Genomic DNA, 17,453 nt, shown 5'->3' with positions numbered 1-17,453 from the left:
CTTAAGCTTGTTTTATTTTCGCTCTTTAACCCCGCGGAACAACAAGGCGTCGAGCTGCCCCTCTAACGCTCGGCTAATCCAGCGGATCTGATCAGAGGTAGCCAGTTAACCTGAGCTTATCCGCCGCCTAAGGAGATCTGTTTAATGAGCTTACATTAAACCAGCCGCCACGTCGCTCCGCGCCTCCAGTCGCAGCCGCTGGAGCCTGGGAGGTTGTTTTAAACTGGGAGATATTCATTTATCTATTGAATTTATCCCATAATTATCAGTCTGACTCGGCATGGATTCCCTTTAACACAACGTTTGCTGTGTTCGACTTCGGTCTTTGTCTCTTTATCGCTGCGTTCGGTCTTTTTGTTCTGCAGCTGCTTAGAAAAATCAAAGAGTAACCCCAGTTTGATTCTCTGACAAAAGCTCCGAGCTGTTTGGATGAATTATGAATCTCATCTTCTGTGTGTCCTGCGCGACGTGAACTTGTCCGTCTGTCTACATCCTGTGTACATGCTGCAGTGTCCCCTTGTCTTTTTGTGTCTCGTCCTCTCTGACGTTGCTTTGTTGTGACAGGTCTCACAGAGGTTTCTCTCTCTGCGTCCCGGCCTGTCTGACTCTGCCCGTCTCTGTTTGTCTCGCCCTCTTTCTCCGGTGTCACTCCACTTTGACGTTATTATCGTGACTCGGAGCCCGATCTGCCGCTCCCTCTCGGACTTTCTGTCCATTTCTCTCGTCCGTCGCTCTCCCCTCGCCTCGCTCGATGTGACAGAACTCGTGTGAAACCTCTGTATCAGTCGTCTCTCACTCTCTCTCTCTCTCCTGCTGATGTTTGTTTCTGTCTGTGTTGGAAGTGGAAAAGCTGCACGTCTCGGCTTCGCAGGGGTTGAACATCGTGTACCTGTGAACACAAGACCTCCGGCGACGCTGTCACATCTCGTCTGCTCTTTGCTGATATTTCTGAAATTTGTAAAAAGGGAAAGTTTCAGGGACTTCATGAGTCCCAGTCTTTTTTTTATCTTCTTACAAATGGGTCATTTTGCAGGAATTTACCAGAAAATATCTGACAACTCGTTTCTCATTTCGTGGCGCTAGCTGTGTTTGTCAGATGTGGAGGAAACCAGACTGTTTATGCCTTTTGTGCTTGTCTGCGCTGGATAAAACAACATTAATAAAACAAGAAGGAATAGAGATTTTCAGGTCATGGAAACGTTCCGACTTTGTTGAAGTAAGTCTTTTTTTGCATCGTGGTCGAAATTTACCAACATAAAATCCTCCTGAGAGGCCGAGTTTACAGCAGCAGCTTGTCAACACCCAATTAAATCATCATCAAGCTCTTATGATTATACAAATTATCAGTTGTTTAAATTTTTTTACAGATACAAGACATTTTTTACGGCACAAAGGTTTGGTTCAGATTTTCTTGTACACAACATATACATTAGATTGTACAATATCATTCACAATACATGTATATATTAAATATATTAAACATTCTCAGGGAAACCACGACAACAAATACAAGTTATTCCATTATGACGGCGATCATCTGTAAATTGTGAAAGGGCTGCTGTTGTATTTCATGTTGCACTTCCACAAAGCGCGGAGGTTTGCTAGAGATACAGTGTTTTATAAAAATATATATTAAAGAATATAATACTGTAGATATCCCAATTTCTGCTTCCTTGTAAAGGTAAAGAATCTACATCTCCCATAATGCACCTAAACAAATCCAGACTTCCCCTGTTTGAGAAATGTCCACATCTTTCAAACCCAAGCTGAGAGTTTACATCGTGAAGTGTTTCTTCAACTTTAAGTAAACTGAACTTCGTGCATTGTGTGAGATCTCCATCCTTTGACCTTTACAGCGTTAGAAACCGGTGACTGTTCCCAGTGATCTGACATTATGCTACGGCAGCCCACAGCGGCCAGCTCTCTCCACCCTCGGCTGGAGGAGGCTGGAGGGAATGAATCACGGCTGCTGGCTGCGGATTGATCGCTCTGCTGCAATTAACAGGCCGAGCGCACGGAGGATCTTTACAGCGAGGAGCCGGTGTGACGACACGACGGCAGCGGTCAGTGTGAGGTTTCACCGCTCGCCTCTTGCTGACCGTCCAGAACTCGCCTCATCACCGTATACACAAAACAAACATGACGCGTCTTCTCGCTCCCTCTGCAGGACGGACTGACACGTCCACACGTCTCAGTGTTCAGGTTTTAACACCGAGCAACGCGCTGCTTTCTCCGGCAGCATCGGCGTGCGTCGTCACACTGAGCATGCATATGTTTTCCTGTGAGCTCCTGTGAGTCAGAAATCAGAAGAGAAGCGGCTCGCCTCCTCTGGTCCTCGGAGAAGAGGAGGAGGAGGAGGAGGAGGAGGAGGAAGGAGTGAGTCATGCTAGCTCGACTCTAATAAAAACATCTGACAGGGTCCACAGCCTGGATCATGATGATGATGACGGTGATGATGATTTAATGTTTGAGTGCTGAACACAGTGCCGTTGGGTCAGCTGGTCACTGTGGACGTGAGGAGCAGAAATCCACGTCCGGTGTGGATTTGGGGAATTCAGGATCTAAGAGCTCCACGAGTCAAACCTCTTGTACATTTTGTTCCTGACGATGCAGTTTTCTCTGGCGTGACGCTCGACTGGAGCTGTGAACTGCTGCAGCACATACACAGAACCAGCACCATGACGCAATCGATTTTATTGATATTTCCTCGCCGGCGCTGCTGCAGGTGTTTCATCTCAGAAACGTCCTCCTGACCTGAAACTTTCCAAAACATGGAAGTTGTGAGACTTACGAAACGTGACTCATACTTCTTTTTTGTGGTCTGCTCCACTCAGTGTGTTGTGGTCCTTTTATAACCTTGTTTCATTTTTGTAATCTCCCCTGTCTATTATTTAGCTCTGTGGTGCAGATCTGATTCCAGTAATTATCTCTGGTTTATGTCTCGACTCCCATCTTCTTCTGAAACATTCCTCTCAGCACTAGAGCAAGTTGGTCTGAAACACACATTTCAGTGGTGGTGGTCAGCCGATGTCGTTCTGGTTCTTGTTATACTAACACAAAACACAAGCTTCATCTGAAAGGTTTGTAACCTCTGAGTCTGACTGTGTCCGTGCAGATATTAAATATGCTTTGAATAGTTTTTCTTGTTGTGTTCTGTGTCGAGATGAGCAACATGGAAAATGTCTCATAAAGTTATTTAAATACGACGTAGAGCAGATATTACTTCAGCAGCTGCTTCCCACCGTTAAAATGTCAAGTGATGAGGTGTGTTTCACAAGAGGAAATGCAAAAGATACATACAAAGACCAACACAGTCACACACACACACACACACACACACACACACACACACACACACACACACTGAAGTTCCTTGCACCAGTGGGACCAGTGGAAGCTGCCAGCAGAGCTCCCTCTCAATCTGTGAGAAGTGTAAATTCTGTTTTGTTGGCGGTGGTTTGGCATTTGTGCGTCTGTGTTTATGAGTCTGAGTGTTTCCTGCGGGGACAACATGACACCGAGACACGAGCACGCTAACGTTGAGTAAAACACAGATGAACCGAGGACGAAGCTCGACCCCCCCCCCCGCTCTAAACACGATGCTTATCGGCTGCCCTCGTTATTAATTGACCTTTTAGGTAAATATTTAGTAATGAAACGAAGCAGGTCTTTGCTCAGCTGCACAACAGCTTCAATATGATCTCCAGTGACAGAGTGGCCTTTCCCTCTGCGGTTACACACACACACACACTGGCACCCACACACACACACACACACACACAACACGGGCACAGACAAACACACTCATGCCAAGACAATGGCCTGCTAATCCTTGCTTCTGATTGGATGGATCCAGATTACCCAGAGGGCACCAGCTGTCGAGGAGAGGCAAGGCCCAGTTTCCTCACTATCAGCACACACACACGCACACACACACACACACACACACGCACACGCACACACACACACACACACACACACACACACACACACACACACACACTCGGACATGTCCCTCTGCTCACTGACGCCGAATGAAATGCAAAATGATGCTGAAATGTTTACCCACAGAACGTTGGCGTGCTGCTGCACCTGAACTATCGCACTCCCGTGTCTGTGATTGGTCGCATTCATTTTTTCCGAACTGAAGCCGCTGTCGTCAGTGACCATTTGCGGCGGCTGTCCACCCACTGTAAAAATAGGAATGGGATTTAATATCAGTTTAATGCCGACAGTACGTGAGAAGGGGGCCAGGTAGCCAAAAGCTGCGGATGCCTGAATGCGCCTGTGTTTTATTTTTAGCCTCTGTTGTTTCTCACATTCATATTGAACTGTGTTTGTGGCTGTGAGTCCTCGAATCAACATTTCACGCTTTAAAACGTTAGAAATCCTTCAAATTAATATAAAATATCTAATATTTATGGTTCAGGTGCAGAAGGAAGATTCATCTTCATCTTCTGAGCGTTGCTTTGCTTTCTCGTTCTTCTTTTGCTGCACTTGTGTATTTTCACGTCTCAGCTTTCAAAGAGCATTTTTGATTTTGAACTCCGACTCCTCGACGAACCGGCGGCTCCCAGACCCCCGTCACACACCCAGCGCAGCTTTTATCCCTCACTCCCTCTGTGCCCCTGTTCTCAGTGCAGCCGAGGAGGGCCGAGCCGGGCCAGGCCGAGCCGGGCAAACAATGCAGCGGGAGGGAGGAGACGGGAACTGACTCACTGCTGGGCCCAGATAAGAGCAGATCCCACTAAATACTGGAGTCCAGGGAGAGAGCGGAGAGAGATGGAGGAGGAAACAGGGGCAAAGGAAGAGGGAAGGAAAGAGAGTTTGAGCCGGGAGGAAGGAAGGGAGAGTGAGGAAGAGGAAGAGAGTAGAGAGAGAGGGAGAGAGTGAAGGCTAAAAGGGAGAGAGAGAACGAGAGTGATGGCCAAAGAGAGATTTACTTTCAGTGTGTTGTTGAGATAAAGTCAGACTGAGAGGCTTTGCTTTGGCCTAGATTCTCCTCTGTCTCTCTGTCTGTCCCTCTGTCTGTCTGTCCCTCTGTCTGTCCCTCTGTCTGTCTGTCCCTCTGTCTGTCTGTCTGCTCTCAGAATATATGATGATATATTATATAACATATGGGACACTGGTGCGTTCTTCACTGTTTTGACGTTGAAACACTGACTCTGATATCAAAGTGCTGATCTCCAGGCAGCTATAAGTTTCATTCATTTATATAAAATAGGTAAAAAAATGAATTTGCACACTTCAATAAGTCCTGATGTTCACTACGATGCAAAAGCCTCCTTATTGTTTTCCCTGGAACTATGAAGGAAAATACACAGAAAACCAAACTGAACCTGTGAAACATGGATCATATCTGAAAATATTAAGAAGTGATATAACGCCCACCAGTTTTAAAAACACGTTGGAAATCAAGAACACTTGGTTAAGGTGTTTGAAATGTTCATTTTATTACCTCTACTAAGGAGGTTTGTTTTAATCTGAGTTTCTTTTGGTGGAAGAAGATGTTTTGGGTCAAAGAAGAACTTGTTACATTTTGTTGTAGATCCAGGATTTAAATCTGGATCCTGTGGATTTTGGTAAATGATGTTCAGATTGAAGTTAAGACCTCGTTCCTACTGTTTCATTTCAAACATACTTGACTCATTGTGTTAACACAGACGGCTCTGTTTGATCTTCTCTTGATCACAGACTCAGTCACTTAGTTTCTAATCTTGTAAACAGTGTTTTGTGTGGCTTTTTTTTTTACAGTCCCGGGTAACAAGTGCACAAGCTGCAACGTGCACATACATTCACACGCGTACACGAAATATATAGTTTCCCTCCATTTGTTTCTCTTATTCCCTGCAAGTCGTCTGTTCTGCTATGTTATGACTTTTCTTCCGAGAACATAAATCCCAGTTAGTGGGATTGTAAAGTGCTGGGTTGTAAATCCCCTGCACCTCCACCGCGTCTCAGTTGGTGTAATAGACTTGAACCAGTTTGTTTGAAGCCGATATAAATCTCGACGTTGCAGCTTTTAATGCTTACGCACACGTTTCTGCCCCGAGTGAGGCCGAGGTCTGGAAATCACTGCGGCGTGTTTTATTTTTCATGTGACCGGGGGAATGAATGTTGACGTCCTGGAAACAGACGTAAACTGAGCTGAGTGATTCCGATGCGTTCAGGGGAGGAAATATTCACTCTGGTGATTTCTGAATGAGGTCAAGAAGTTCATTTTTAGATGGCTTCGCTTATTTTAGACTCTTAGCTCCGAACTTGCTTTGTTTCATCTCTGTCTCGCAGCGCTGTGTTGAATTGCATCTCGGCCAAGATTAGTTTTTCCTCGAGCAGTGCAATCTAATGTCTAAAGTTTTTTTTTTATTTTAAATCCTTGCCGTTATTACGAAGCTGCAGCAGGAAGCATAATTTCCCAGAGGGGATCATTACTGGTTCTTGGTATCCTTCTTCTCACAGCTCTTACTTTTTTTTGATTTATTTTCATTCAACTGCACATAAAAATGATGAAAATAGAAAAATTCTGCGTCTTCAAGTGAGAACTGGGACAGAACATCCCGGCTCTACCTGCTCCCAGAGTTTCCACCCACCTGAGGAAGTGTTTTAAAGAAAACCTGAATAAAACCAGCCGCTATTAAAACAGAAAATCCTAAATATAGAAAAGCTGTATTGGTGGAAACGTGTGATGGAAATAAATGTTTGTATAAACGATGTGGAATGACATCCTCTTTGTTGTTTATGTCTGACATCATGGCTGGGATTATGTGAACTGTGCACAGGAAACAAAGTATAAATGGAAACAGCAATAAAACGAAGAAAGACTATTTGCAAAAGCTCTTTGCTTCACTTCGAACACACATCATGACCTGTCTGTCTTTGTCTTTGTGTGCAGGGACGACAGAGCGGGTGTGTCTGATCCAGGGCACGGTGGAGGCGCTGAACGGCGTCCACGACTTCATCGCTGAGAAGGTGAGGGAGATGCCTCAGAGCACCCAGAAGACAGAGCCGGTCAGCATCCTGCAGCCGCAGACCACCGTCAACCCCGACCGCGTCAAACAGGTCGGTGTCACGGCCTCTGCTGTTTATTCTGCTCCGTTTCTATTCCAGGAAGAACCCGGAGCGGCCGAGTGTGTCCCTACAATCCTGTGTGCGACCGTGCATGTGTGTGTTTATCGGTTTTGTTTGTGCGCGTGTGCCAGCTCGGCCTCGGCTGAAAGGCTGTGTGAGGAAGAGAGGGAGGAAAGTGTTTGTTTTTGGAAACGACAAGTCGTGTGTGTGTGTGTGTGTGTGTGTTCCTGTGGTCGAGTTGTGATTTTCTGTTCGAAAGCTGAATGAGCAAAAAAACCACAGGAAAAAGGGAAATGAAACAGACGGGAGCGGATGAGAAGGGCAACGAGGAGATGATGCACACGCGCTGTAAACACCCCACTGAGGCGGAGGTTTAGAGAAATGAACTTGTACCTCTGTGTGTGTGTGTGTGTGTGTGTGTGTGTGTGTGTGTGTGTGTGTGTGTGTGTGTGTGTGTGTGTGTGTGTGTGTGTGCGTGTGTGAGCCTCTCGTCCACATGCTAAAGTGCAGATTTTGAAAAACCTCTGGTTTCTGTTTATCTGTGCGCTTGGGAAACGATGATGTCACAGCTTGGTTCCGATGTTAACGCTGCCAGGACGCAGAGGAAAGTCTTCACTGAATCAGACGATGCTTTTGTTTTTATGTTGTAGTCGTTGACTGACTTTATAGTGACATCATGATGATGATGTCATTATCCTACCATATGATCCTAAATTATTTTTAGATCCGTAAATAAGCTTCTATGTATATGAATCCAATGAGATGCAGAGGTACCTGTTTAAAATGTATTAATGCAGGACGTAGTTTTCTGCATGTTTTTCAGAGCGTCACTTTGTTGACCTTGACCTTTGACCTTGGACTGATCAGCTCCAAACGTTAATCGTGTGGGGATAAGCTCACACACAGACACACACACACACACAGACACACACACACACACACAGACACACACACACACACTCAGAGATAGGGGTGAAAACTATACTCTGCTTTTTGGCCGGCGTGCAGGATGTAGATGGAGGAAAGAGAAAGGAGGATGAATAGAGAGAGAGAGAGAGAGAGAGAGAGAGAGAAAAGAAGACAGGATGCAGTGTGTGAGGTGTGAAGACAAACTCCACATGTGACATGAACTGTTGGCTGCTACACACACACACACACACAAACTTTGTGTGTACATCTTAATGGAGAAGTCGGCACTTTCCATCCCACTGACTTCCTGTAGTATTGAGCCTTTTCATCCTCCCTCCCTCTCTCTCTCTCCCTCTCTCTCTCTCTCTCCCTCTCTCTCTCTCTCTCTCTCTCCCTCTCCCTCCCTCTCTCTCTCTCTCTCCCTCTCTCTCTCCCTCTCTCTCTCTCTCTCTCTCTCTCTCTCTCCCTCTCTCTCTCTCTCTCTCTCTCCCTCTCCCTCCCTCTCTCTCTCTCTCTCCCTCTCTCTCTCTCTCTCTCTCTCTCTCTCTCTCTCTCTCTCGACCAGCTGTGAGGAAGTTCACGGTGGCAGGATGAGTCGCTGTCACTTCACAATATGCCCGATGTTTACGTAACGATGTCGGGTTGTTGAAAACACTGATCCACAGAAGCTTCCTCCAGGAAACATTCACGCTCACTGATCTCTGTCGTTGGTCGTTCAGTCTCTTCACAGCAAGTTCTTAAAAACTTCAGCGACTGTTTGCAGAAGCACGTTTTGATCACATGGGGCCCGAGGACACGATGTCCACCGCTGGTCCCCCTCACTTTCTTCTGTCCCCTCGGCTTTAGCTCTAGAAAAGTCCTTAATCCCAGAGAATGATGCTCGTCGGCCCTAATTAGCCAATCTAATCAGCAGAGTTTATGGGAAGGGGGGTCTGCCACAGTGTCTTTCTTGATAGTGCCACCAGGGGGCGCCAACGCGTAAACACTTTCTGTACTTATCCAGATTCTGACGTGTGTATCAGCCAATCAGAGCAGGGTATTCAAACGGCCGTGTTACGTTGTGATGCACATTATTATTGTCGTTAACTTTTGGTTAATGGCGTCTCGAAGTTTGTGTTCAATAATAAACGTGAAGCTCATTCAGCCGCTGATTGTAAACGACGAACTCCGAGTGTGGATATCAGCTGCGTGACGGAGGACAATTAGTGCGGATCCATCGATCCCGATCCCAATCTGTTTAAGTGATTATCATCACTCTCGCTTCATGATTGCTCCCTATTGATTAGTCAGGTCTGGCATTGTTTGCACATATTGACTGTTCAAGGCTGCCAGACAGTGCGTTCTAACACACACACACACACACACACACACACATTCACACAAAATGCAGAAGCTTAAAAAATATATATATGTCGAAAAAATTAAATGAGGAATAACAGAAATTTTAATTTGAAATGATGAAATTCTCAGAAATATTCCCTTGTTTTTTTGCTGTTGTGTTTGTGTTGCGTTTGTTTTCCTCCCGCTGCGATTTCTCATCCTCTGTCATAAGCAGAATTTGGGGGGCGGAGGAAGGAAGGGAGCGATACGCCTCTACAGTTTTAAATGATTATAGTTATCAGATTTGTGAAAACACACAGACACAGACACACACCCACCCACACACACAGACGCACACACACACAGAGTCCTCAGAGAGATTTATTTTTGCCGAACACACAATTCTAAGGTGCACTGAGTTTTATGCATAATTAATCACGGGGTAGACACACACACATACACACACATACACACATATACACACTGTGTCCTCAAGCCCACACACACGAGGCTGGTGCAGAAAACACTATCGTTTGTACATATGTTCGTCTTTTTGTCTTCTCGCTCTAATTACAATGTTTAGAATTGACTCGCTCCCTGAGTGTCGGTGAGGTCAGTCCATGATGACGGGGGACGAGTCTTTGCCTCGTGCTCTGCAGCTCATCCCGAAGGTGTTAGATGATTTTGAGGTCAGGCAAGTTTTTTCACACCAAACCCAGGTTGCAGTCGCTAGGCAACCAGCAGGGAGACTGCAGGAAGCACAGCGCCCGAAGAGCACTGCAGCACATCACCTTTGCAGTCACGGCTAGCTGCTCTCCTCTATTTCAAGTCTTTGCGCTAAGCTAAGCTAACGTGTGTTGTTTTCCAAAATGTCAAATTTGTTGTTTTTTTTTTACTCAGTTTGTATTTTGTGCGTCGTCTGAGCTTGAGGCTGAGTGACAGTCGTGTAAAGCCGTTTAAGACGAGGCGAGCAGCCGCGGGGAGACGAGCACGCTAATAGCTGCTGATATTTAGACACTTATGACATGAGGGCGAATCCCCCTGTTGCTCTTTAGGCTATTTATACCATGTCAGAGAGGAGAGTGAATGGGTTTGTTTGACACACACACGCACATAGACACACACACACACACACACACACACACACACACACACACACACACACACACACACACACACACACACACACACACACACACAGAGAGAGAGAAAGCCCCACATGAGAATAACTTCCTGATCCCTGCTGGACACTCGGGGACGTCCACTGTTAAAAGACGGTTTGAGCATCTGTGATGAAAATACACATTAACATTTATTTTATGTCGTGTAACAACATCTTTTCTAATTTATGAGCAAAATATTTGCTACAAAAGTCTGATTATGAACCTATTTGATAAGATTATTTTAAAAAGTAACTAGTTCCAGGAGAATTGAAAATATCTTGAGCAACTCGCTGCAGTAAAAGTTACTTCTCTTGATTCAGAAGTTGGTTTCACACACATAGTTACACAGCATCCGTGTTTATGTTTGCTGATGTGAAAACTTTAATTTTACAGAATCCACAATGCAGAAAAGTTATGCATTCATGTTTATATCTAACGTAGTAAAATTACATTTCTATTCTCAATTCAGTATATTTGGATGTATGTATTTTATTTGTATTTATAGTTATTCATACATTTCTTTATCATAACGACACCTTGGAAATTACTGCCTAGAAAATGTAAAATATAAATATCTTCAAATAATAATCCACTACATCAGTATTGGAAATGTTGTCACTTCCTTTCCCCTTTTAGATTTTAAAATATTTTGATGTACAAATGGAAGAATATATATGAAAGAAAAAAGGGAGTAAAAGAAACATTACAAACAAAGTGACTCACACTTTCAGGGTCAGTGGACTGTTGGTGACGTCCTGGGAGGAGACCCTCACTGGCTTTTAAAAACATGGCTGCCACACAAACTCACTTTGATCTGATGAATGGACCCACACACACACACACACACACATATACACACCGAACACATGTGCACTTCTGAAAGATGAATTGGTCTCCATGGCGCTGCAGCCGATGATTGTCGACTATTTCGGGTTGAGGATAAAATGTCGTCTTCTTTCTCTTGTCATGAACCCGGCTGTTGCAGCATGTGGTGTCGGCATTACTGTTAACCCCTGGGAGTGGTAGAGAGGGAGGGGGGGAATAAGACTAAAGAGAGAGAGAGAGAAGAGTATGTGGAGGATATCTGTGATGTTGTGAGAAAGAAGGAAAAGTTGGGACGAGAGACTTGCAGGAGGAGGGAGAGACAGAAAGAAGAAGATGACCTGAAGTCAGATAGAAACAGAGAGAGAGAGAGCGGCAGAGGAGGGGAGTCATGGCGGCGGCGGCGTCGCTGACTGGAAGCTGGAAGCGTCTCTGAACTCTCGTTAGCCGACAGCTGCAGAGTGACGGAGAGCGTCGCTGGACGAAGAAGAAGCAGCTGCTGATGGAGGAGAAGAAACAGCAGCGACACCGACAGACGACTCGCCGCACTTCAGGGCCACATGACGGGACAGCACGCCAGTCACCACCATGATTTACGAGCTGCGTCTCACACCGGCTCTAATGAGGCCTGACGCCACGCGCGGCTGAAGAGACTTTATTGAGGGGTTTTATGACTTTGATTATTCACTGTTTGCTTTCGTTCCCGCCTCTCGAGCGCTCTCTTGTAAAACACCATCACAGCCTGCAGCTCGCTCCGTCGCGATGGAGCGTCTGCTTTTAATATCCCGGCTGTGGAGGACGGCGAGGGCTCGTGGAGAACTGATAGAAAACTGGAAACAGATTGTTTGAGTTGTACAACAAGGTTTCACAGATCCTTTTAATAACTCTGAGTAATGAACTGATGCTTATCTCCCATAATGCACCGGTAACTTTGAATTTTGGAAGTTATTTCGATTTTTTAAGGACTTAATTATTTTTACAGACACACAAGCATTTCACATACAACCAAATATAATATATACGTATCATCTATCTTTTAGGTCTGTTAGCAAAACAAACCTAAAGTATTTACACAGATGTTAAGTGAAGGTCATTGTGTCCTTTATTTTTATATCGTTAAAAATGTATGAGTCTCCATATGCACATATATAAATAAAGTGTTATAATGTAATTTAGCTTATTTGCTGTGCTTTACCTCAAATATTGAAACATCAGGTTTGTTGCCTGTAACAGATCCTGGTTCTGTTTGTCAAGTGAAATCTGTAAAAAAAAAATGATATGATTATTTACCACAAGAAATCAGGGTCTAAATAGTTAATTTCTTCCTTTTTAATATGATTTTTATAAATATTGTTCCATCAGGTTGATATTCAGGTGGAAGGAGAAGAGTATTAATGTCCTCGTAGGTAGAAAACAACTTGTGCTGCGCTGGGTTCAATTTAAAAAAGGCAGTGAAATCTATGCAAACTTCATTACCTCAATTAAAAATCATTAATGTATAGAGCTATTGAAGCAGAACAAAGTGTAAACCGAAGCTACCTAACGTCTCGATAAATAGTTTCTCTTCTTTACTTATTTATCGCGTGTGTGTATAAAACCCTTTGGAGGAAACTTCCCCCGGCAGCAGCACATAAACATCACCGAGCGTTCCATAAAGCCGAGGCCCTCCGGAGAGCTGCCGCACTGTGTTTATGTGTAATGTAGTGAAGCATCACCTACTTACTGGATCGATATCATATTCATATTGACAGTGAAACATGGCCCTCTCGGCTGCTGCTGTTGCATTATGGGCTTTTGGAGTGAGCTGGTGTGAGATCAGCTGTAAATGGCCCGTGGTTTTGTTGTGGTATTATTCTGGGGCTATTTTTGGGCCCGGTCCGCGCTCGCCGTCGCCCGGCAGCACTTTGACGTCGCACAGAGAACGGCCCTGACAACAGCCCTGACAACAGCCCTGACAACACCAGCATTCAGCCACATCTACTCTTTTTGTTTTCCTGACCGCTCCCTCCGACCTCTTCCTGCGGGCAGAGAGGAGCCGCTTCCTGCGACCTTTCACCTCTGCCACCAACACCTGTTTCCTTCTTCCTGTTATTGCCTCCCGACACAGGAAGTCGGCCATAAATGTCAGGAAGAGCGTGTCTGGCTCCGCTCGTGTCAGATGATGAGGAGGTGTGAGCGTAAGACGAGGAGGTTCTGTGTTGTTGTTGTTTCTTATCAAATGTGAATTCTTTCAATCCCTTTGAGTTGATCTCTCAACATCGATAAGTAAAGTTGTGAGAAATTATAACTCAGAGACTCACTGAAACCAACAGGATATGATCGCTTCATGGTTTCATCTCTAATCAGAGATCCACATGTAAAGTAGTTCTGTTTTCAGCTGCTGGAGATTTAAATATATTTTAATTTAAAGACATTTTGAAAAGTTTGATGAGTTTGTTAATGAGCAGCAGAACTTTTTGCTGTGCTGCATCAGAGCCCGATGGGGGGGGGGGGGGGGGGGGGGGGGGGGGACGTATCACAGTTTGAGTTTGATGTGGACGAACTTGTTTATGTTCCTTATTTCCACATCCATCCTCATTCTGATTCACGATCACGTCCCGATGGTGAATATAAGTAAATCGATATTCAGCTCTGTGTCACGTCTCCAGCTCCTGAGGGACGTATCAGGCTCTTCAGCTGCTAGATGCTCGTTCACCAGCTGCTCTGGGTCTGTTTGGTGCTGAAGCAGTTTACCGTCGGTTGTTAGAGATTTTATTCAGGTGTTAATTCTCTGCAGGTTCATGCATCATATAAAAAAATATCTGTTGTCGCTAACGAGATGAATTAAATCAAAACTATTCACGTGACAGCGGCGATGAGGAACTTCAGTTTTATTCTGTCGACTTGTTCACGAGGGTTTTTCACACCTGAGCAGGATTTGTTGTTTTCTTACCTTCTTATGTGAGTTTATCTGGTTTTATCCTGTCGGTCTCTGCTGAGTCAGCTCGAGAACACATGCTCTCTCTCTATTGTGTCTCTTATCGGCTACAAACACCGAGCATCGGCATCACACCAGCTCATGTGTTCATATTTATATTTACTGTTATGATCCCATGAATCACACAGAAACATCCAGTTCACATGCCCTTCTTCTTCTTCTTCTTCTTCTTCTTCTTCTTCTTCTTCTTCTTCTTTTGTTTTTCTTTCATTTAAGAGGTGCCGCATGTGGGGAGGGGGGGTGCAGCAAAAAGGACGAGGAAATATACATTTAGTTGGTGTGATGTTCATCTAAAATACATTCCTGCCATATGGGGCGTAGTTTCTGCAGCAGAGGGGAAGGTTTTATTGTGTTTTTGACCTTTCTCCTTCTGGGCTGATGAGGAGAGGATAGGAAACAGGAGAGGAAGCAGGAGAGGACACAGGAGAGGAAGCAGGAGAGTACAGGAGAGGAGAGGAGAGGAAGCAGGAGAGGACACAGGAGAGGAAACAGGAGAGGAAGCAGGAGAGGACACAGGAGAGGAAGCAGGAGAGTAGAGGAGAGTAGAGGAGAGGAAGCAGGAGAGTGTATAGCCTGAACCTGTCAGGACCCGTCCCCTCCAAAAGAATTTAAATTAAAATGCCTGGAGTCATGTGTACATGTTCTTCAGAGAAGTTACAAAACACAACCTGACATCAGCTTTTAGCATCGAGTGGAAACGATTTATTACCCGTCAATGTTCAGTCTGCAATCAGCCACAAGCTTCAGCACCACGTGTTCGGTATCTGTGGAAACTTTGGCGCCTCTGTTAAACTTTTGTGGGTTTGATCGAGTCTTGGCAGAACAACGTGCATCTGATGGTGGAGCCAGAGGTTTTAACTGGTCACAGGAAACACACGCAGTGTTTAACAGGAAACACAAAATTTGATTCTTTACTGTGAATAATTGCAATAAAAATGTTTCCAAAATACTTTCCAGACAGTGTTGGAAATTGAATTGAAATATGTAGATATTTTTCAGTGTTTTGATCCTCAGCTTTTTTGTGAATTTAAAAGTTCTGCAGAGTTAAAAAAGCTAAAGTCTGAAGTGTTTGAGACAGAGGCTGAAAAGAGGAGCTGCAGCGAAAAATGATTAACCTGAATATGAGCAGAATATTTACTCCTTTAAATCACATGCAGTAAAACGATGTGACGACATGTTGTGTGCATGTGTTTACGTGCACGTGATGAATCCCCTCAGTAGATAACTTTACAGGTCAAACATCGACCTGAACATGAAGCCAGCTCCACCTCTACCCATGTGTGTGTGTGTGTGTGTTACTGTGTATTATCCATGTCAGTGTGTGTTTATTTGTGTATGGCGTCTATAGCAGGAATGTGTGTGTGTGTCTGTGTGTGTCTGTGTGTGTGTATTGTCCGAGTTAACACCATGTTCCCTCGCTGTCAGTCATTGTTGCCCGGCTCCTCTGTGCTGCGGTTATTTTTAACCTGCGGGGGGGGATTTCTGTGCTCCTGGATGAGCCAGGGAATGAGAGCTGAAAGACGGCAGGAGAGGTGGAAAAAAGAGGGATGACACAGACGGATCGAGACAGGCAGGGCGAGCGAGGCAGAGGCAGAGCTGGAGACAGGGAGAGAGAGAGGGGGGGGGGGGGGGACTAAGCCTGTGGATCAGGAGGAGGAAGATTAAGCTGAAGTCCTCTGCTTAAGACTTCAAAGTTCAAACTGCAGCCGCCTCAACAGTTGTCTGCTGTCCTCAACTCGCTGTGTGTGTGTATAAATATATGTACAGTATATATATATATATATACAGTATATGTGTGTGTGTGTGTGTGTGCGCGCGCTGTATATGAGTGTGTTTCCATCTCAGAGAACGTGTGTATTGTGTGTTCTCTTCTGTGATGCTGGTACAATACATTATTAATAGGTACAAGCTAAACCAGTTGGGGGTCCTTGTGTGTGCGTTTGCGAGCGTTTGTGTGTTTGTGGCCTTTAGTGACAACGCTGACCGAGCGCCCTGTGACCTGAATGGAACGTGACACAAAGTTTAGACGTGAAGACGACTCATCGTCGCCGCCGTGATGTCGCCGTGACAGCTCAGACATAGTGAGAGACAGAAGAAGAAAGGGAGGGGAGAATGCAAAGATGGAGGGATGAAGGAGCGACGGAAGTAGAGAGAGAGAGAGAGAGAGAGAGAGAGAGAGGAGAGAGAGATAGAGAGAGAGGAGAGCGAGTGTTTTCGTTTATCTCTGATTTACTGATATGAAGGAGGTTACAAACAGAGGAATACATTAAAAAAGACGCTCGAGCAAAAGTCTCAGATGAAAACAATAATACAACGGTGCCATGTTTTCAACTAATCTGAACTAGACAATATAAAGTCTTCAAATTAAGATAAAATCATGCCGAGCATTTGGATTAATTGCTGTTTATCAAACAATCAATCAATTTATGTTTCTCGACTTTTTACTGATTGTTGGTGTTGATTTTTCTGCTCAGATTCAGAGTCTTTGTAAAAAGAAAAATCTGAATATAGACGAAGGGAACAGACACCAGAGAGGCAGGCGGCTGGAGCAGGGTGTTAATGCATCTGCACGACAAGGTTAAACCCCAACAAACTACCATAACATGGTGTGTGCGTGTGTGTGCGTGTGTGTGTGTGTGTGTGTGTGCGCGTGTGTGTGTGTGCGTGTGTGTGTGGTCACGGTCGTTAACAGTTTGCTTGTTTCCTCGTTTGTTAAATGAGACATTGTTCTCTCAGATTTCTCAGGTTCTGTGACCTCTGGAGCACGTTAGCTTATCACTACTACTCATCAATGCAAAACACACACACACACACACACACACACACACACACACACAATGAGCAAAACATTTGTCTCCCTCGGCAGGAGATGCTGCAGCAACTTTGTAGAGCAACTGTCCTCAAACTGATTATTTGCTTGGACGCACTAAATATATCTGGAGCATTTTAAAAGATTTATTAAGCTTTTTGTTTTTAATTTGCAGCCTGTGCAGCTGCTTGTGTGACAAATAAAACTGACTAATGTAAAACGACGTTAAAGACACAACAAGAAGAAAGTGATTTGAAAGCATTTCTGGATCTGCCCCTTGGTTCGGGTTCTTTCTTGGCTCATGTCAAAATCCGTCCACCGAAGTTTTGTGCAGTAGTTTTTGTGTAATCATGCTGACAAACCAACGGAACCGGGGGGAAACACA

The 17,453-nt window shown here is 44.7% G+C and overlaps 1 protein-coding gene across 4 annotated transcripts in view; it reads left to right on the top strand.

The window, feature by feature from the left end:
• The window catches only part of nova2 (NOVA alternative splicing regulator 2), a 75,157-nt gene that overhangs the window by 46,338 nt on the left and 11,366 nt on the right, over window positions 1–17,453 (top strand). For all 4 annotated transcript variants that reach the window (XM_034605545.1, XM_034605544.1, XM_034605542.1 and 1 more), the window contains one exon: window positions 6,893–7,059. In XM_034605545.1, coding sequence (XP_034461436.1) covers window positions 6,893–7,059 — 167 coding nt within the window. The remainder of the gene's footprint in view (window positions 1–6,892; window positions 7,060–17,453) is intronic.

Source organism: Hippoglossus hippoglossus, chromosome 13, assembly GCF_009819705.1.
Source record: "Hippoglossus hippoglossus isolate fHipHip1 chromosome 13, fHipHip1.pri, whole genome shotgun sequence".
Lineage (NCBI taxonomy): Eukaryota > Metazoa > Chordata > Actinopteri > Pleuronectiformes > Pleuronectidae > Hippoglossus > Hippoglossus hippoglossus.
The sequence above is the reverse complement of the archived record's forward strand: the minus strand, read 5'-3'. Positions and strand labels throughout refer to the sequence as shown.